At 46.1% G+C, this 20,784-nt stretch overlaps 1 protein-coding gene across 3 annotated transcripts in view; it reads left to right on the top strand.

The window, feature by feature from the left end:
* The window catches only part of SLC12A8 (solute carrier family 12 member 8), a 54,940-nt gene that overhangs the window by 22,528 nt on the left and 11,628 nt on the right, over positions 1 to 20,784 (top strand). For 2 of the 3 annotated variants that reach the window (XM_056350100.1, XM_056350099.1), the window contains exons 6-9: positions 6,885 to 6,998; positions 14,371 to 14,458; positions 15,946 to 16,033; positions 19,153 to 19,299. In XM_056350100.1, the coding sequence (XP_056206075.1) occupies positions 6,885 to 6,998; positions 14,371 to 14,458; positions 15,946 to 16,033; positions 19,153 to 19,299 (437 nt within the window). The remainder of the gene's footprint in view (positions 1 to 6,884; positions 6,999 to 14,370; positions 14,459 to 15,945; positions 16,034 to 19,152; positions 19,300 to 20,784) is intronic. The other variant, XM_056350101.1, reaches the window with a different exon arrangement.

The raw sequence follows: 20,784 nt of genomic DNA, 5'->3' as shown, positions 1-20,784 counted from the left end.
GGCAACCTGGGTTGGGCAGATGTAGTCCCCTGGGTAGATGAGTCCAGCAGTACAAGAGACAGGGACATCAGTTTCTTCAGTCTATCCCATCCTCCTCCAGCTCTGCTCCCATGTAGCTCTTCTCTATTCCCTCTGTTTCTTCCCAGTCTTCCAGCCAAAACTTGCATACCCAAAGGTGAAGCAGGAGATGTCCTGGAAAATGTTAGAACATTTTTGCCTGTATAAGTTCAGCAAAGGTCATGTTTATTCTCTGTACCTACCAGTGCAGCTCTGCCTCTTAACGCACGTTGCTTTGACGTCTCTTAGAGCGCTGGAACCTTCTGGTGAAAATCTGTTCATGCATCTCACAGCCCGAGTGTCAGCCCACAGCAAGCTGAGCAGTGGACTGGTAGCATGGAAAAACCACCATACTGTCCTCTGACCACCTGTGCTGCTTCCCTCTCACTGTTTTCCTTCCCAACCCTTCCATATTTTTCTCTTACATCTCTGCCTCCACCTGCCCTGTACCAGGCTGGCAGCAGTAGACCAACACCCAGGAGTAGCAGTGGTAGCGTTGGACTTCCCTGGGGAAAAAATACTGGGAGGACCTCGGGACCTGGAGCTGGGTAGTTGCAAAGGCATGGCTGCAGGAGCAGCTCAGCCTTGGGAGAGCATCGAAAATGTGTGGCTGATGTGGTGTTAAACAGGCTCAAACACAGGGAGCCAAGCACGTGCACGGAGGGATGCGGAGGCATGGGGCTTGCGATTGCACCACTTTGATTTTTTTAATTCTGTTGGGAAAGGTGATTCAATGTTATTGGTGATCCCAGTGCCCTCTTCATGCCTCTCTGATGGTGCCAGTTCACCGGAGAGGTGCACCGTTTTCAGTGACCTTCGCTGGGTGTGCTGCGTGGCATTGGTGAGCTGTGGTTGGGGTCAGCGGGACCCACGTCATTCCCTGGCGTGTGAGTACCTGCTTCGCCGGGAAAGCCCAGAGTGTGACTGCCTCAAGTTAAGTTTCAGTGTTTGCATGGGGGGGGGGGGGGGCGGAACACAAAGATAAAAAGACCGTGGTGTTTGGATGACGTTCATGGCTTCACATCCATCTCTTCACATCTGCAGTTTCTATGTGGATGGTTAATCCTGTGTGTCTGCAACTGCACACTGAGATGCTGAAAAACCTATTGCTGGTGGTGGTTTGGCATCAGAATGTTGCTTCATTAAAGCCAGACATGCCTGACTTTCCCTTGGCAAGTGTGATAGGCTATGGGTGGTGAGTTTGGTGACCACCAGACCACCCGTGGATGAACTTCTTCTGTAAGCGAGGGAAGGATTAGTATTGCAGGGGCTGTTGGAGGAAGAATTTCACTCCCTCCTTGCTGTAGAGCACTTTGACCTTTGTAGAAATTAATTTGGTTTAGGCCACCCAACAGCCATCTGATAGACCACAGTTTCTGAGAGTTACCAACCTGACAGGGCTTGACTTGCCCACTCTGGGGAGTTAACAGCTCAGAAGTCCTGGGCTTGTACCTTGCCCTTGTCTAAGAATTTGGAGGAGCAAAATGCAAGCATGTGGCTGGTGAGGAGTGAAACTTTTTCTTGCTGCAGAGGTGTGTGTTCAGTTGAGGATGGCAGCTGTGGGACCAGGCTGTAAGGACCATTCCTGTTTTGTCCACGCTGTTGCCTGGGTATCTCCAGTACCTGCACCAGGAGCTTGCTCCAGGTGGGCACTTGGACTGGTGTCCAAGGGGAATGACTAGATTCCAGAGCTTATGCCAGAAGGGTTTAGAGATGGAAGAAGGAACGGGAAAGAGAGAGAGATGAGATAATTATGCCAAGGATATATAATTACTCTTTGGCTCTCCGTGTCTTACGTCACACAGGATCCTGAAAACGCTGGGGTCAGACCTGGGAAATGTGCTGCAAGACAAACACTTCCAGCTGTTCCTCTGAAAGCAAATCTCAGCAAGTACCTTCCAGGCAGGAACGCGTGGGCTTACTTATTTAGGAAAAGAAAAAAAAAATCTCACCATTTCAAGCCTTCAGCATTCACCTTCATAATTAAAATTTCTAATCACAAGCAGAGGGCAATAAGTGACAGCCTTCTGGGAGCCATTTCTTAAGGTGGTTTTCCATTTTTGCATTATTTAACCCCCACCTCGGTGCCAGGGTTTACTTAACCTTAAGCTTGTGAACAGGCTTATTGAATTTGGCCAAGGCTTGACTAATCTGTAATGAGCTCCAGGTTGCCTGGAACTTGGCAGCGCTGTCGTCCTCTGTGCCGTTGCATAATGGCCTGACCCCGTGTAGCCACGGCTTCGCCTTGTGCCCCTTCTCCAACCTCCCCGAGTCCCACTCCGAAACCCTGGGCTTCATGGAGGGGCCGCCCAGCTAAGGGGTATCCCAAAGGGGTGTCAAAAAGCGCTTTCATCCTCTTCCACAGCGTGAGAGGTAGGAGAAAGTGCAATAAAAGTTCAAACATGGAAACCAGCCAGGGTGGAGGGGGGGATGCAGTGGTGGCAACCAGGCAAAGGCTGGTACCTCCTCCCAAGCATCCGTGGTGGACAGGAGGACATGGGAACACTGACCATCTTTCTCCATCTCCTTCTCCACCTGCATCAGGCTGATTTGCAGCCTCCTCTGGTTCCCTTGCACTCGTGAATGGAGAGTGCTCATCCTAGAAGCCCTTCCATTTGAAACTTGCTAGGTGGTTTTTATTGTTTGTTACATCATTTTAATATGGACAACTGGAAGAACTTGGTTTGTCAAAGATCACAGGAATAATGCAGGTGTTGCTCTAAGTCAGTTTTTTCCCTGTTGTTTATTTACTTCAGCTCAACCACTTGAGAAACCCATTATTTGCCTGCTCCTTATTGAGTATCTAATGATGAAAATAAATTGTTACTGCTCTTCATTGTGCATTTCCCATAAGGCTGACATGGTACAGAGAAGGAACCGGATTCTTTTCCTTCTAGCATGACATGACACTGGGAAGATTGTTTATAGCACTTCAACTCCAGCCCTCTGCAAGCCATCTGAGAGCAGGATCATTAAAGGCAGGATTTAGAGGCTGTGGGGTTGCATAAATTAATTGAGAGCAAAGTTTGTCAGGCAAACATTTTATAACGAATGAAGAGGGAGGAATCTGGCTTGGATCTCATGTACCCAGCAATAAGCTGGAGGAAAAGATTCTCTTACAAAAAAAAATAAAAAATAAAATGATGTTGCCTTGTTTGGAGATCAGAGAGCCAAATATAGACCCTATCGTGTTTCCTTCCCTCCTCCTTCCGAAGCCCATCCTTTTGAAGTGCACTTTCAATGGGATGTGGTTAATTGACTTTGTGAACAACCGACCCAGTGCTCTGTTGGTTTAACCAATTGGTCTCACTTGCTGATTCCTGTTTTGTTTTGGATGATTTTCAGCCCAATTGCCCCATCAGCTACAATTAGTCCCATTAATATGACAGCTGAAAGGTCACAGATGACTCGCTCCGGTCACAGGCATGAGGGCAGCCAGGAGATGCTCACAGCATGTTCTCAGCAATGTGGTCGCGTGCTGATGGCTGGCTTAAATTGATGATGATTGCAAGTCCTGGTGTAAAACTGATCAAAAGGGATGTGAGATTTGCTTCATGGTGTGTGTGTGTGTGTGTGATTGACTGAGAAATGAAGTTGCAATAACAAGTAACATTTGGATGAACTTTAATTAGACAAGAACGCTCTGCATAGATGAGAAAGGTTCTGTACGAAGGGGAAATGTTTAATGGCTGGGCTTCCTCTTGCCCACCAGTGCCGCCAGGAAAGGAAGCAGAAGTGGGATAGAGTTGTAGGCGCATCCTGTGGCTCTTTCAACAAGTCCACAGCTGTCATTTTCTGTGGTTCCAGTGACATCTGCCATGGTTTCGGGCTTGGTCTCTTCCATCTAGGATTCACTCTTAGGGGAATGAAGTAGGAAAGGGACCAGCAGATGAATGGATGGAGCACAAGGGATTGTTTGGCTTCTTAAGCTTAATAGGGGTCAGATGCACACAGGTGCAGGTCAGACATGGCACTCATAGGTCTCACAGTCTCTCTTTGGCTATGGTATGGCCAAAACAGTATCACAAATTATGTAGTCTGGTTTACTTGGCCTTTTGCATGAGAAAGGAGACATAAGGCACCCAAAATGCTTGGATCAGCCCGTCATTGAATTACACAGCCCCAAACCCAGTTAGAAGACAGTGGCTGGAGACGGTTCATTTACAAAGCAGGGTGCTGTGGTGAGGTTCTGCAAGGGTCTGGGTTTAGTTTGGTGGTGTTTGATATTTTCTTTAACTGCTTGGATGATTGAGAAGACAATATATAGATTCAATTTGCAGACGCCCCCCAGCTGGGAAGGGCTCTCAGCAGCCTGGCTGAGAGGGTCAGACTTCCAGGTGAGCTCGCACAAGCTGGAGTAGTGGTGTGAAAAGGGCGATTTGTGGTTTGATGAAGACAAACAGAAAGTTTTACAGCCTGGCAGAAACACATCGACTGAGCCATTGCAGGATGGGGACTGTTTCCAGTAGGTGAAAGAATGGGGTATTTAAAAATGCAGATAGTTCATGGATCAGGCAAGAAATAGCATCATGAACTTCAAACAGGGTGATTTTGGTTAGACAGTAGGGGAAACCTGAATGATAAAGACAGGGAAATATGAGAGTAAAACATCAAGAGAGGCTAGAGTCCCCTTCTCAGGAGAATTTTGAGAACTGGTGAGACAAACTTCTTTTCAAGAGTGACATAGGGGTATTTGATGCTGATGCTGCTGTCAAGCACAGGTTGCAGGTCTGCAGATCTCCTTGGGATGAGATTAATATTTTGCTCACTCCTTTTGTTTTACTAATTAAACAGTAACATCTCTATGAGGAGCACATAATTTGTGAAAAAAAACAGCCCTTGGCCAGGGACCAAAATTTTCCTCCAGCTGTTTGGTGGGAGCTTTGCAGCCAGCCCGTGTGGTGTGCTGTCACGGGCATGAATTCCAGTTGAAGGAGCTCAGGTCTGCTCTTGCGGGAATGTACAGCCTACACAACCCCCCCACTTTATTTCTCCAGAAGCTGCACTTTCTGCAGACATCTGTGAGATGCAGAGGTCAGTGTGTTGTGCTGAGCTTATTCCCTTTAAATCTTGTCTGGGACTTCTTCCTAGTGAAGATAGCTATCGCTTTTAAAAAGCCTAGCCGCAGGAGACCTCTTCTATCAGCGTGTTTCCATCCATGTTTGGGCAACACAATGAATGCAGATGTAGTAGGAAACTTTTGATTATCTATGGGATTCTTCTGTGGCAACTTCAAAGCTTTGTGGTTAGTTATATTCTGAGACTTTAAATGGATATGTCTGGTGTTTAGAGCTCTGATTTAATTTTCCGATTTAATCTACTGTCCAAACATCATTAATGTTGTCTCTGAGGCATGGGACAGCTTTGATGGAGTCTTTTTTAAATTTCTGGCCATCACCCTGTTGCAGCCATTAACAACATCCTGCCTGCTAATAAGATAATTCAAGTTGTTGTGGGCACATGTCTTGTGGAAAGAGACTGTAGTGGCAGGAGAAAAAAAGGATCTGACTTCGCTCACCTCCCACCCCCCAGCTGGCACAAGCATTTGTACTCCTGACAGGGAGGAGAAGTTTCCACAGGTTTAAGGTACTCCATTAAAGAGCAGCGTTGCCTGTTGAAAACAAGATTGTTAATGTCATAGACATATCATGAATTCCTTAACCTGCCTTCATTGGTTACCTTCTCTTCCTATAAGCATCTAAAACCTTTCCTAATTAATGCCCTGCCAGCACATCAGCTGATGGGCTCAGCTATTGCTAACGAATCCATGCTTGTGGAAGAATTTGACCTGTCCTTCCAGTGTGAAGAAAGGGAGCAGGAGCCTCCATTACATGCCCAGTAAACCAGTTGCATGACGTTGATATCCTACCCATTGCTTTCCCCTCTCTTCCGTCTTCTGTAAAACTTTTGGTTTGGAAAGTAAAACTTGTGCGTGTATGACCTTGGAAAGACTGGGCAGAAGTCACTGTGGGGAGCAGGGCACAGCTCGAGGTCTCGGCATTTGCTCCTTGTTGCGCTGTGATAAACATCTACAGAAGATCTGGGAGGCGGGCGGCTGGCCAGGATCACAGCCCCATGTTTTGCCCTGGTCTGGGGATGATCGTGCAGCAACAGGAGAGCAGCGGCATCAGAGGGTGAGCGCACAACACGACAGTGGGTGGTTGTAGAACACCTAATTCCTTCTCCGCTGAGAAACCCATCTCATGGAGGAGAGCCCACCCTGCAACTGGCTTTAGTGGCTCCGGGCTCATTGGCAACCGGCGTATAAGGAGGATACGTTGGCAGCAGCTTCACAGCATGGGCACATCTCAGGTCTTGTCTGTGCAGACGCTTGACTGGCAGAAACACAGAATACGGTGCGAGGGCTTGCTCAGGGATGCACCTTTCTTATGGCAGCATATTTTTGCTCTATTTGGATAAGGATTCAAGTGACATGGATAAATAAGTATAAATATAGGCTGATGGCTGCAGGCAGTTTTCCTCCGTGGGCAAGTTTTACGGGAAGGTGTCCTGCTTGCTCGCAGGCAGGACTCGGTACGACGTGTTCTGGCTTGGCAAGAGCTACCCAGCCTGGTGGTGCCTCTCAACGTGGTGGCCTGCACTGCTGCACCTTTCCCGGGCATGTGCACCCTCGTAACAGCACTGCCCTCTTGTCAGCCTTCTCCCCCACCAAATAAATTGGCGTTCATCCTTCCCAAGTATCCCTGGAAACAGCCACTGCTGTTGCATGCGCTTAGAGGACGGGTGGCCGCCAAGAGCAGGCGGGAGGGTCTCCTGCAGTCCCTGTGGTTTCTGAGGTTCTCCTCTCACCCTCCGTGTCTTTGCAGAGCATGGCTTTGTCGGCTACTCTGAAGAGCTTATGTTCAACAACACGCTGCCGAACTACAGCCAGGGGGAGTCCTTCTTCACTGTTTTTGGAGTGTTTTTCCCAGCTGCCACAGGTACCGTTAAGTTTTTTCCTCCCTCTTTCCCTCCCGACCCACAGCCACATCCTGGAGATGAGCAGAAGCCGGTGGGGTTCCTCTGGGCTGCTACGTGGGGCGAGCGGGACCATACTTGGCTGCAGCAGATTCAGGCGGCCTATTCAAAATGTTCAAGCGTTCCTCCAGCGTTGCAAACTTTGCGCATTCTTGTCCTGCTCACTTGAACATGCTCTTCTGTCTCTCTGTGGTCAGAAAATGCTGGTCAAGTCTATGGGCTGACGTGGTGGTGTAAATACTTCCCTGCCAAGGATGAGGCTCAGGCACTGTTCTCGGCCAGTGCTGTCAGGCCACGAGGTGTCAAGCCTTTTTAAAAGGGCTGATCATGATTTATCTTATTAGCTAAGCCTTATGGCTTGGTTGCACTGGGAGGGTGGGAAGAAGACAAGGAGGGCTTTCCCTCCATCCTTACCACGGGCAGGTGGCTGAGCTGAGCTGATGCCATCGCTCTTGATGCTGACCCACTGCGCTCTGTATAGTCTCACAGATACATCTTGGCATGTCAGCAGAGCTCACTTTTATGAGCTTAATTGGATGCTTTCACGTTATGTATTCCCTTTAATTACCAGGAAGATCCATGTCACCTTCCTAAAGCTGGCAATCTCCAGTGGGAAAGAAATAGCGATCAACTGGAGTTACAATACCTTCTGTTGATGCTGGGGTTTTTAAGCTATAAAAAGTACTGATTATAAGCAGTTTCCATAGCGATGAATCCTTGGATTACAGAATGAATTTTCATAGGATTAACTCTAAGTAACTCGCTGGAAGTTGTTCTCAGATTTGCTGCGGTACCAGCAGACAAACTGAAGGGTTTTGTGAAACAGATGGGACTGGAGGAACGGTCTGGTAGCAGAGGGTGTCACTTTGTCGGGTGCACCTAGTGCAGGCCTTCAAATTTACCCTTGAAATCCTCTCTCCCAGCTTATCAGGCTGGCTATTGCCTCCGTGCAGACTTCCTCTTGGAAAACTCACCTGCCTGAACTATCGGTACCATGGAGAAGTTGGCTTCTGCTCTCTTTTTTTGTCATTTCTGTCTGGCCCAAGCACGTCCGCCAGCCAAAGAAGGAGACCTTCCTCGTGAGCCCTGCCTCTGATGCAGGAAAGCATTTATTTCCAGCTCCCTGCTTATAGAAGAAGGAATAGTTATGACACAGCTGTGCAGAAACGTACCGTGATTAGCCACATTAAATGGTTCTTCATCACTGCTAATGCTTGGCTGCTAGGAAGAATGCCAAAGCTAATAGATATATTTAAAGCCCTGACAGCCTGTTGCTTTGTTAGTTAGCAGCAGTAATACCAGTAGTAATGTTAAATATTCTCTGAAAATACAGTTTGGGCTGATGTATAATTACTTTGGTTGCTGCACGGCTTTTTCATGTGTTCTTTTTAATTGCGTGGTTATTTACAGGATTTAAATTATTCCTTTGGAGTAGCAGTGCCAGTGGTACCATATAGCATCATGATTGCTCCTGTTATTGCTGTTTGTACCACTGTGGAGTTCAGGAGCCTCATAAAGCATAGGGTTGTGTTCGTTGCTCTCCGTGGAAGAACTTGTGATCTGATTAAGAAATTTTTCGGATGGGAGTCAAGGCTTCTCTGCTGCAGATGACAAATGGGGAGCCCAGAGAAACTTCAGAAGTGGGAGTAAAGCTCACATCTCCTCAGGCTGGAGCAATGAATGGGAGCTGGTTCCACCCACCCCACCTGCCACCTGCTGGCTTAGCCTGCCTCCTCCCCGATGATGGGGTGTGATGTTCAGGCTGCAGAGGCGACCCCGGGTTTCTTGGGGTCCCGCATGCTGGAGCAGAGCTGCTTCCCACCACATTGTGGGGGCTGCCTGGATACAGCCCGAGCCTGCCAGCAGGACAGGCAGTCTGTGAGATTGGAGATGACATTTCAGGGATGGGTTTGGCCATGACATTAGTAGCGGGCTGGAGAGATGCGATAGGGTTGCCAGCACCCCTGATGCAGGGCAGGTAGCGTGATGCAGATTGTGGGTGAGTGCCAGTGTCAGCACCTCCACGTGAGGAGGAGTAACAGGGACATGTGAACATCACTCCCAGGTTGTCACCTCCTGCTCCTGCCCAGCACCGTCCCCAGGTGGTACCCGCCTCTGCTGGAAGCCCCGCAGTGACCCGGCCAAAGTGCTGGAGGCAAAATCCTTTGTGTTAAGATGTAACAGAAATTTGGGGACAGTTTCAGCGAAACAGTATGTTGTTTAGTTTTGAGGGGTTATTTCAAAGCAGTCTGAAACATTTCTTTGACCCAAAGCAGTGTTCTGTTTATCTTTAATTATTAAATGTTGTGTTTACTCTTTTTTAATTTTTAGCATATGGTAGTTTACAATCTAAGATGCTGTTTTGATAAAGTTTTCTAAAGAAATGTTTAGGAAATTGTGAAACGATGTTTGGGTCTTTCTGAGATGAAATATTCTTCTTTGAAGTGAAACTATTTTGATCTCTTCAGGATAAGCTCTTTCCCTCTGAAATGGTTATCTGAACTGGTTTAAGTTTGGTCTCTGGGATGTACTGGAAAGTGGTTTTAAGTTACCCATTTCCATCAGAAATGGCAGTGAAAAGGAAACTTCAGAAATACAGGCTAGTAGCTGTAAAAGCAAAGACCCTTGCTGGGATGGAACGGGCAGGAGGAGCAGCCGGGTGTCAGCTTCAGGTAGAGGTGATGGGGGGTTCATCCCAGCCTTCCGTAGACTGGTAATGACATGTTGCCTCCTACAAGCACCCTCTTTGGATCGTTTTGCTCCAGGATGGGTTGTTTTCTCTGTTTCTCTGTATTTTATTTGTAGGACTCCAGCAACAAGAGTGAAGTTATCCTGGTTTTACGGTTGAGCAGTGGTAAGCAGAGGCTGGTCCATTTTATTTCCTGGGTAATAGCTGCTTAAACCATTTCAGCTGGATGTGCAGTGCAGCTGGCTTTATTCCTGCAAGTTTGTCATTTAATGATAGAGGAATATCTGGATGATCTAAAATATACATCTAGAGCTGGCCTAAATGGGAGTGCATGGGCTTGGAAGACTCAGATTTGCTGGCTTCAATCAAAAAGACTAACATACTCACTATGGAAGATGTGAACATACCCCTAGAGAAACTCTGTGCATTAACCAAACGTTTTTCTGTGTGTTTACAAATACTGTCTTAATGCACGTGTTTTGCTGCTGTGCTGTGATATATAAACACTCGCCTATCCATCTAGCCAGGGCTTTGCACAGGGAAGGAGTCTTGGGAGCTGCCTGCCCACACTCAGCTCCTAGCAGCAACCACACAACCATCAATGCATGTTTTTAAATGAAGTTAAACGTTGTATCTGTTGTGCAGAGAATGTTTTTCTTTTTCTACTAAATCCCCGAGGTTTTCTGTCTAATGAAAGAAGTGTGTTGTCATGTGATACAAGAAAGTAAGACGGCATTTCAAGTGGCGTTAGTGGAAAATATCATCGCACTGAAACCAGTTCTGAAATAAACCGTATTTGGCACTTGCAAAATGACAGCATGTAGATTTAGAAGTTTTGGTCTAAGTTATCAGATGATGTAAACTGGCACAACTCCATTGGAGTCTATGGAGAGGTGCCAGCTTACATCAGTGGAGAATTTGGCCCTTTTAAAAAATTAGCTACAATTCTTATCTAAGATTTTCCATTCTTCATCTCTTGAGTGAAGAAAAAAACCCATTTTATATTTTACAGTGAATTCACTGGAAAATGCAATGGGTGTTTGCAAGCAGTCATATCTGCAGCTACAAGGCATAGCTGGTGGAGTTAGAAGCCTGAGCTGGTGGAACTGATGGTTGTGTCTAATGTACAGTGTAGGTGGTCCCCTCATGCACGTATCCACTGCCTGGATGATGCCCAGGACCAGATTATGCTGGGAATAGCAGCAATGTACAGACTGTCTCAGCCATAATTTCCTGGCTGAGTTGACCATGTTTTCATGCTTCCTTGTCCAGAAGCTTTGTCATTATCTGCTGCTCTCTGAGATAATAGCCAGTGTGGAAAATCCAGCCTGCTATCTCATTGAAACAGAGAGGCGGATAATTTTCTCCGTGGACAATCTGCAGATACGATTGCTTGAGTTCAGAAGGGACTGGCTGTTTCCCTAGGGACAGGTCTCTATCTGGAGAAAGGAACGTCTCGACTTCTCTACATTGCTGAATTTTATAATGCAAGTGTAGAGATTTTCTTCTGTTGAGTAGCTAAAGTCTCTGGAAAGGCTATTTATGGCTACTAGCAAGTCAGACCAGCTCTCTGGCAGGGGGCAACCAAGGCTTATGGATGGTGGGGATTGTTTAGTTTTCTTCTGAAAATTAATCAGGTTGTTCTTTCATTGAAAAGCGGGGTGCTTAGACTGCTGCTCACAAAAGACCTTCTCAGCAGTGCTTTTTGGCAGCTGTCATCCTGTGTGGAAAATTACTTTTTGGATGGTGGTGGGGAGGTGGCTTTGGCATTGTCCATACTTCTGTACTACTAGATTGTCAGTACTTCTGTGCTAGCCAGGTCAGAGGCATCGTTGTGGCATGGAGGAGGAGGCGTTGGCCTGAGTGACTGAGAATATCTGTGTTGGTTCCCTCTGTGGTGCCCTTGGCCTTTGGCAGTGGAAGCCATGAGACTCTGGTGACCTCCTAGGGGTCCTGGCAGAAGGTAGTGGTGTGCACTGGCCTTGGTCTGACCCCTAGCTGCTGCCGGGCAAGAGGTCAGTCATCCATCTCAAGGTCCTGTTTATGTGGGCTCTGACAGGTCATCTGGCTGCTCCTGAGTACGCCTGGGTCCGTGGGAGGGAGGCAGTGAGGTGGCCTGGGCCCTGAAGTCATCGCTGTGCTGATGACTCGCGTGTCTTCGACTTTTTTCATATTCAGTCCAAAAACCGACGTTTTGGTGTTTCCCCAGTGCTTTGCTGAGGCAGGAGTTTGGATGAGGAAGAGGTGAGTCAAGCTCAAGCTTTAGTTTTAGCTTTAGATTTAAAGGTGGTGCCAGATGTTTGGGAAGTTTGGCCAAGAGGCACATGAGATTAACAGCTGTCCTTCTGACAATAGTTTGCTCCCTTTGGAAGAAAAATTCAGAGTATTCTCAGCTTTCTGCTTTGCCCCTGAATTGCAAAGTAGCATATCACTGAAGAGTGCTTCACAGAGACTTCATTTAGTATGATGTCTGTGACCATTTCCATGGACTTCTGCCTTTTCTAACTTTTCTCAGCTCCAGATAAGCCTGTTGTGTAGCTGTTTAAAAGGAGCAGTGCTTGAACAGTGCTTGGAAGCTTTATCTGGGGAAAAGCGCACCCATTGACGGGCTTTTAGCAGTGCTGTTCAGAAGTATGTCCACAGAATAGTCTTCCAGGAGAAAATTAAGAACTCATTTTGATTTGTAATGTTTTCGGTATGGTGTCAAGGATTCAAATCTGGTCTGAATCTGGAAGACAGCTCTTCCAGGAGCTGAGGAATGCCAGGAGCCCATGGGGACCAGGCAGCGCTGTCGGGTCTCTGGCTCTGTGATGTAGAAGGAGGACAGGAAAAGATGGCTGCTGAGTGGAATGATCAAGGGGGGAAAATAAGATCATCGAGGAAAAAAATATTAATAATAAATAAATAACCCCCTGGATGCTTAGCTGATGTGCTTGGCAACATGTGAGCGCCTCGTGCTCATTAACAGGCTATCCGCATGGCAGCACAGTGAGGAGGGAAGTGTTAAGATGCCCACTGAGCAGATGGGGAGATGGAGCTATGAAGATGCACAGTAAAGCCTGGGACAGAGCAGGGGGATGAGCCCCTGTGCCTTGATCAGCAACCCAACTGTTTTTCCCTGTTGGCAGTCCATCGGTGGCTATGCAAGGTCTGTAGGGAAGGCATCCATCTGGCTGAGCTGGCTTTGTCCCCTTTACTCTGGGGCTTGTCCCACAGCTCCTGTCTGTCCTTTGACTTGGGAGAAAACCCTCCCAAACAGTAATCAGTGCTTGAGCTTTAAGATGCAATGAGTTATTGCTGATTTAGAGCTGTAGACACTCAGATTTGCGGCCTCAGAAGCTGCCTTAGTCATTCTTGTACCCTCTGAAAATGAGGAATGACTGCTGGATTTGGCAGCTGAGTGGCAGACCGATGCACGGCCGGTCCCCTGCTGCCGGGGCTGGCAGATGTTGTGAGTGCCGCGGTATTGGCATCCTCCTTCTCATTGTTCTGTGGTGATCTCACCCTGGCTCCCAGGGACCATCCCAGGAGCACTGCTGGCCCACACGTCCTTATGAAGATGTTAGTCTGACATCTGAGGGGTGGGACAGTGATGGGCAGCAGTTAGTATCTTAACGAGGCTCTTCTGTCTTGCCTTCAAATTGTCCAAATTCTCATCAGGATTCTAAATCACAGAATTTTTTTAAAAAAATTTATTTATTTATAGCAGGTATCTGAAGCCTTCTAGGGCAAGTTTTGGGATAATGTGACAAGAGAAGTTGTGATTTTTTGCCAAGTCTGGTATGACTCCTCCTTCAGCTATGGGCAAAGCCTTTTAATCAGTTTTTACCTTGGGTTCCTAGCCTCTATGTGGAGCCTCTAATCCTTTGCTCCATCCTGTTTCCCTTGCTTGCATCTCTAGATGGTAATTTTTTAAGCTAAGGAGTGTCCCTGATTGTATGATACCCTGTACTCTGGCCTAAAATAACAGTTCAATACTTTATTCTTAGTCTTACTATGTGTTTTCTACATGACTTTGGGACAATCACTTGCCCTCTCACCGCTTCTGTTTTCCTATCTGCAAAGTAGAGATAATGCCTCCTGCCAAAGCAGATCCCTTGGCTGGAAGGTGCCACCTACGTGCTGAGCGCTGTTATTCCCTCTGCTAAATGTGCATGTGATTGTCATCAAACACGGGCAGGCCAGGCGGTTTTGTAACAGTGGTTGTCCCCCATGAATGCAGGGACCTGTAATGGATCTGGTCTGGGGGGGGTAGTACCACCTGCTGAATGCGCTGCTGTGATGAACGGTGGCGCTTTTCTTCTCAACAATCGGACAGCACTGTCTTCTGTGAGGTTTGCATTAAGATAAGATGGGTTTTGTTCAGATTTCTGCCTCCTCCCCTCCCCAGCATTGTTCAGACTGGACAAAGGGTGCTTTGTAGACGTGTTAGTAGTGGCTTGCTTTTATTAAAGGCCTGAGCAGTTTCTTACCAAGCAATCGATGTGAGCCAGTATGTGTGTGTGGCAGTGCATTGAAGTGATATAGTTACTGTTCCGAAACAATCAATTAACTGATTGATTAGATTATATTACGTATTGTAATGTGTATTATATATGCCGTAACTTAGACTGACTCTAAATTGCATTTATGTCTACAAAATACAGGTGTGATGGCTGGCTTCAATATGAGTGGAGATCTCCAGAAACCTGCTACCAACATCCCCCTGGGGTCTCTGGCCGCTGTTGGCACCTCGTAAGTCATAGACTGGGGAAGATTTACTCTTTGGAGTCTGCCCTGGGTGTGACCAATCCATTCCATATTCCCATCAACCTTTTATTACTCAGTCATCTGGAAAATGAAAGTCTGGCTTTTGTTCAAATTATCATCCATTACCACCACCTACTCTGGGTGGGTTAGAAAAGAGGTTCATTAATGTGGATGTGATCAGTCCTTCCTTCGCCGGGTGGGATGTGTGCTGGTGCTGGGGCGGCTGTGCTGCTGCAGCCTGGCTGTCCCAGAGCAGGACGCAAATCTCTCGAAGGCTTGGGGTGTATGGTTTTGTCACTTATTGCTGTTGATCTCAAAGTGCTTTCTTCTTCTATGTAAATAGAAAAAAATACAAAAAACCTCCATAATTTTTATGATTGGGAAAATGGGGCCAAGACATATGAGATTACCTACCTGCCTGCAAGACCAGGGGAACACAGGAGCCCTGCATCCCCAAGTAGTCCTCTCCCCTGGGAAACGCTGCTTTCCAGTAGTAAAATACTGTTACATATTTTAAAAAACCCCAACACCTCAGTAGGTTTTTCTGCCTGCTTTTGTTGCCACCTAAATTGTTTTTGAAATGATTACTTTTAATTGAGTACCAAGATTCAGACAGAAAGGAAGGATCTTCACAATTTAGAAGGACTCCTGCTGAATTTGGTGCTTGTTTTAAGTGAGGGGATCCCACAGGACACAGAAGTACCACAGATGGGTGGACTGTGGTCATTCACATCTCTGCTGTCTGGGCTTTGCAGACAGACTAGCTTATGCTTCCACCTGAGTGCTGGAAAGGCCAGAGACAGCAGAGGAGGATCATGACTGAGGTTGTGGAACAAGCTGGCTGTGGTGTTTCATGTTGCTGCCAGGTGAGAGTACCTGTGTGCCTGCAGAGTCATAGAATCGTAGAATAGATTGGGCTGGCAGGGACCTTTAAGGGCCATCTAGTCCAACCCCCCTGCAATGAGCAGGGACACCTTCAACTGCATCAGGTTGCTCAGAGCCCCATCCAACCTGACCTTGATTGCTCCCAGGGATGGGACATCTACTATCACTTTGGTCAGCCTGTGCCAGTGTTTCTCCACCCTCACTGTAGAACATTTCTTCCTTATATCTAGGCTGAAATCTACCCTCTTTTAGTCAAAACCCTTTACCTCTTGTCCTATTGCTGCAGGCCCTACTAAAAAGCTTGTCCCCAGGACTGGGCTGTTCCCCCCATGCACACATCAAGAGTGCAGGTAGCTTCCCCACAGGGGTGCTGTGCCATCGGCTGTCCCTGGCACCTTGGAGTGGGGAACGAAGTGGACTGCTGTTAAATTTAGCCCTGAGGCTAAATCATGCAGGAACAGCCCCTGCAGAGTGATTGAAGAGCCGACTTGTGGGTACTTGACCGTCTCCTGGCTTTGCTAACAGGCAGAATCCTCAATGGTCTTGTCTTGCTGGAAAAAAAATATGTTTATTTTTATTGTTTGCAGGTGGTTTCTGTATATGGTCTTTGTTTTTTTGCTGGGAGCCATTTGTACCCGTCAGTCGCTCCGCTATGACTTCATGATAGCAGAGAAGGTAATTTGTTCAAATAGTTCAGCGTTGTTTTATATAATGGTGCTTTCGGGTTGCCATCTGCCTTACTGAATGCTTGAATTTTTCCGAAAGCCTAAGGAATTTGGGTACACATCCCTCATTGAAATTCAGGGGGATTTCCCAGTGCACAATTGATTTGAATAGCCTTGCATTCACCAGCATGTCCAGTAATGCTGAATCTTGGCATAATCACCTGGCAATAGCTTTAAGAGCTGAAATATGCTAATGTGGTCTAATGATAAATGCTGTATTTTATTCAATGTATTCTTTCTTCTTGCTGAAAGCTTATACCAAATTGAAATCTCTAAAGAACCCCAGTGCTTATCTTTACTAAGTCAAGCGAAGCTTACATTTCCATATCTAGCAGGCTGTAATTGCAGGGCGAGCAATAGGATTATTAAACTCAAGACATTCCACATGGGTGTACATACACGAGGGAGGTTTGTAGTGTTACAGGCAATGAACCTTATCACTGCAGGCCTTTGAAGAGAGAGTAAAAGATTCTGGTGTGCCATTGTCTTACTTTAAATGGGATGTGTAAGGGCAAATTTTTTATTATTTAGCATTATCCAAAATCATGGGTTCACCATATTTGACACTACTTCTTGTGATGAATTTAAAATTGAGATGTTTGTCATTTATTTGATTTGTAACATGGTTTTAATCTAAAATATAAGTTTGAAACTCTGGCTTTGTTTCTTTCTAAGTAATTGTAGCTCTAGACTTCCTTCAGCCCCCAAAATAAACCAGTTATTGGTGGGGCTTCCTGCTAAGGTAAAAAAATCATCTCTGTTTCAGGGGGGAAAAGAATGAGCCTGCCTTCTTTAAGGCAGTGTCTCTGTGTGTCAGTGAGTTAGTGGGCAAAAAGTACAGTAACTAAAAGGATCAGCTTGAAATGAATCAGCTGAAGAAAAAGAGATCATTAAAGCTGTGTTTTAACTTCAAAACCCTTGGGGTGAGGAAACGAAAAATCTTCCAGTGAAGACTGTAAGGATATTTAATGATGTTAAATTTAAAAAAACAAATAGACAAATAAAACCCCCCAAAAAAGGAAATTCAGTTTTCTTTTCCCTAGTATGGAACAAAACAATTTTTGTGGAGTCCCAATGTTCATGTTGCTGCTTTGAGTTATTACGAGCTGCTTTAGCTTTTAATGACTTTGGAGAGGGAGGGGGGGGAGAGATCATTACACACCCAAACTCTCCCTTCTGTCACTCACAGGTGAGTGAGTGCTTGGGTGCTTCTCTCACTTACAATACTTGTTTGGCTTTGTAAACATAAAAATGAGATTCAGTAATTTCAGTTCTAATGAGCTCGAAGTGCCAATTTCTTATAAAGTATTCACACTCTTCATGCTCAAAACCCCCAGCAAACCCTTTCATCAGCCTCTGTAAAAAGGACTCTTCCCCTCTAACCCTGATCTGAATGTCAAGTAGTGCATTTAAATGCAAGCATTTTTGGCAGCTAAAATAATATATGATGTCTGGCACAACTGTTTGTTGCTTCCAAGTATTTCTCAGAGCAGGGCAGGGTTAGAGGAGGGGGAAGATTTGCCATCGAGCGTCTGTCTGTTGGTTTAATGGAAGCTGGTATCTGCTCATCTTTGCCTCAAGTTTCTTTTGTCCCACAAGATAAAATTCACAAAGCCAAGTGGATTTTCATGGGGAGAAGAAAAGTTGTGGTGGGAAGTTTGTACAGTTCTGGACGATGACATTAATTTTACATGCCTTCCCCAAACAGCAAGCGTTTTATGGCTTGTTACCCAGTCTCCTTTTTGCTGCGTGCAGATTTCATAGATGAGGAAAAGGCATATGTAGCTTGAATCATCCTTAGCCATGTGTGTTTTTGTAGTTCCTTCTAATAAAGCATGTGCCACCTAGCTTCACCAGGGGCAGAAGCTGGGAGGACCCATGTTCATTTAGACCTTATTTTCCATGAGAGGAGGGGTGGGATGCAGGGACCCGCATTCAGTGACATCTGCCACCAGCGTCTGTCTGCACCGCCGGCAGCTCGCTTCAGTGGAACACGGGCAGGATGGATCTGGACCAAAACCAGGGGGTTTCTCCCCACCTGGCCTTTGTGTTGATGTTGCCCACCGTGCCTTGCCTTCCCCTGTACCTGGCTGCTGGCTGTCAGACCTGTGTGGTCCCACAGGACTTGGGGACAGCTCAGGTGCCCCATGACCTTAGTCTTCTTGGCTGTGTCTGACGTCGTTACACCACGGTACCAGGAGCAGTCCCGTTTCAAGGCTTTCTTGCACAGTGTCCATGTTGTGGGATATGGTGTATTTGGGTGGGATTTTTTAGATAAGCTGCCTGTGCTTGCAGCTTTTGACAGCGGGGACCTGCGCAGGGAGACCCCAGTGCTCGCTTCTGTGGGATAGACCGTGAGCTGCCCTCCTGTCCCTCCACGCCTGTGGGAGATGCTCCCCGTGCGAAAGGGTGCTCACTGGAAACCAGTAATAAACCCAGCCTTGCTAGCAGTATGGCTTTAAGGATTTTTTTTGAAGTTTCATGTTGGCCAAAGGAAATTCTTTTCTCATTGAAGACAGGAAAATAAGGTCATTCTATTATATCCTTCGGAGCATATTTTTTGAGATGCCATTTGTTTAAGTGGCAATTTCAATTTGGTTTTACTGTGGGTTTTCTTTCAGGATTGGTTTTCCCCTCTGGGACACAGGGATTTGTCTTCCTGTTTTGGATGATTGGAAGCCTGGGCAGCTTTTCCTGTATGATGTGCTCTGTATATAAGTGATCCCTCCTGAAATAAACTCACTTCCAGTCACTTAAGGGGAATCTAATAGCTGCTGCTTTGCTGCAATTGCTCTAAGTGACAAAGAATTTCTTGGATATGAGCTTGTCAAATGGCTCTGTTGGTACAGGATGTTCAGTATTAAATTACTTTAATGGGATAATTTTCCTGTATTAATTGCTTGCACTTTATGCCACAGAGCAGTTAAATTGTGCTTTCCCAGGGCTCGCTCTGTTCATTTAGCAATGTTACAAAATATATGTGATCTCTTAAAATACATGTATTTAATACTGCTCAGGCATCTTTAAAGAACAATATAATCAACTTTGCATTCTCTCTGCTTCCTCCAGGTATCCTTGGTGGGTTTCTTGTTTTTGCTAGGGCTGTACATCTCATCCCTGGCCTCCTGCATGGGAGGGCTATATGGAGCACCCAGGATCCTACAGTGCATCGCCCAGGAGAATGTGATCCCCATGCTCGCCTTTCTTGGACGTGGGGTTAGTCATGCTTTCTCTGACACTGCTGTCAAACCTTCACCTGCAGGAAAACTGGTGATTTAAGAAGCCAGGATTTCTATGTGTCTGTAGGGTAAGATGAGAAGTGTATGAAATGCAGGGAGGGGAAGACTTGGGGTCGGATACCCTATGCACAGTCAGAAAAGCTGGGAAATGGGTGGTTTTATGAAAAAACCAAGAGTCCAGCTGCCTGTGGTCCTTCCCCTGCCTGTCCCCTGTACTGCACCGCCTCTGCCCTGAGCCCTTCTGTGGGGCTCAGCACCATGCAGGAGCAGCCCTGCTTCACCCCGGCATCCCACTCACCCACCCCTTCACCCTGACCTGGGACTGTCTGTCCTGCCCCTGTGCACAGACAGTCCTTCCTGGGATGCTGTTGGTCCCCTCCCTCCCTTGGACCTGGTTCTTTGAGATGTTCTCTGTAAAAGAGCCACTTATAACTTTGCCTGGATTTTTTTTTTTGGGGGGGGGGTGTGTTTTTTTTTTTGCAAACGCCTTACCTACGCTGGTGCCTTTTTTTTTTTCCTTCTTCTTTGCTGCATGTTTTCTTTAATCTGCTCCTATCCTCTTTGGTAACCTCATAGCTGAGTACATGACTAGTCGTGGTGCTGTGGGTTCGGTCTGTGTGCACTGGAGAAGAGTACACTTCTCTGTAAGATAAGGTGCCTTCTGGACACTATAAAATAAAAACAAAGATTTGAAAGGTTAAGTTAGTGGGCTGCTAATCTTTAGATATACTTTGAAACAAGTATTGCTTTGAGTATGACAAGGGCCTTTGTCCTTGTCCTCACAAATAATCCTTATTCACATGAGTTGTTCTACTGAGATCAAAGTACCAGTCACTAAGGGCTTCGTAGTCTTGAGCTATATGTTCAGAGCAAACTATTTGTAATGGGTTTCTCTTCTTGTAAATAGAGAGAAAATAATTCCGTCACTGTCAGTAGCCTACAGTACCTAACTGTATCAGGTGGCTGGAAAAACCTTACAACGTTTTGCTTCTTCAGAGCAGCTTGTAAATACAGAAAAATATTTTACAATATTGGTATTTATGAACATTTTAAAATATTTAAACATTTTATAAGTATGATAATTTTCTATCCTTTATTTTATGTTTCTCAAAGTAAAAGTCAAGTCATATTAATAGCAAGAATAATAATAAAAAGTAATAAATATAGGGGAAACAGGAACAATAACAACAGCAAAAACTTCCAGCTCCTGAAAGGAGTTGTCAGGTGATCCTAGGACAAGCTGTTCTCCCCTTGGCAACACTTGTGAAATTCTCAGTGATTTAAAAAAGTTGACTGTAAAGCTGATCCCCTCACCTCTCTGAGAATTTTCTGTCTTTGTGTCAGATTTTCTGTTCTGAACTCTGTCTGGGCAGAGTGCCATGATGGGAAGGGCTCAAAAAGAGGTGAGATGTCAAAGGCAGATCACTTTTCTTCCTTCCTTCTCTCTGCCACCTTTGAAAAT

The sequence above is a fragment of the Falco biarmicus genome, chromosome 8 (genome assembly GCF_023638135.1).
Source record: "Falco biarmicus isolate bFalBia1 chromosome 8, bFalBia1.pri, whole genome shotgun sequence".
NCBI lineage: Eukaryota > Metazoa > Chordata > Aves > Falconiformes > Falconidae > Falco > Falco biarmicus.
This window is presented reverse-complemented; position numbering and strand designations above follow the sequence as displayed.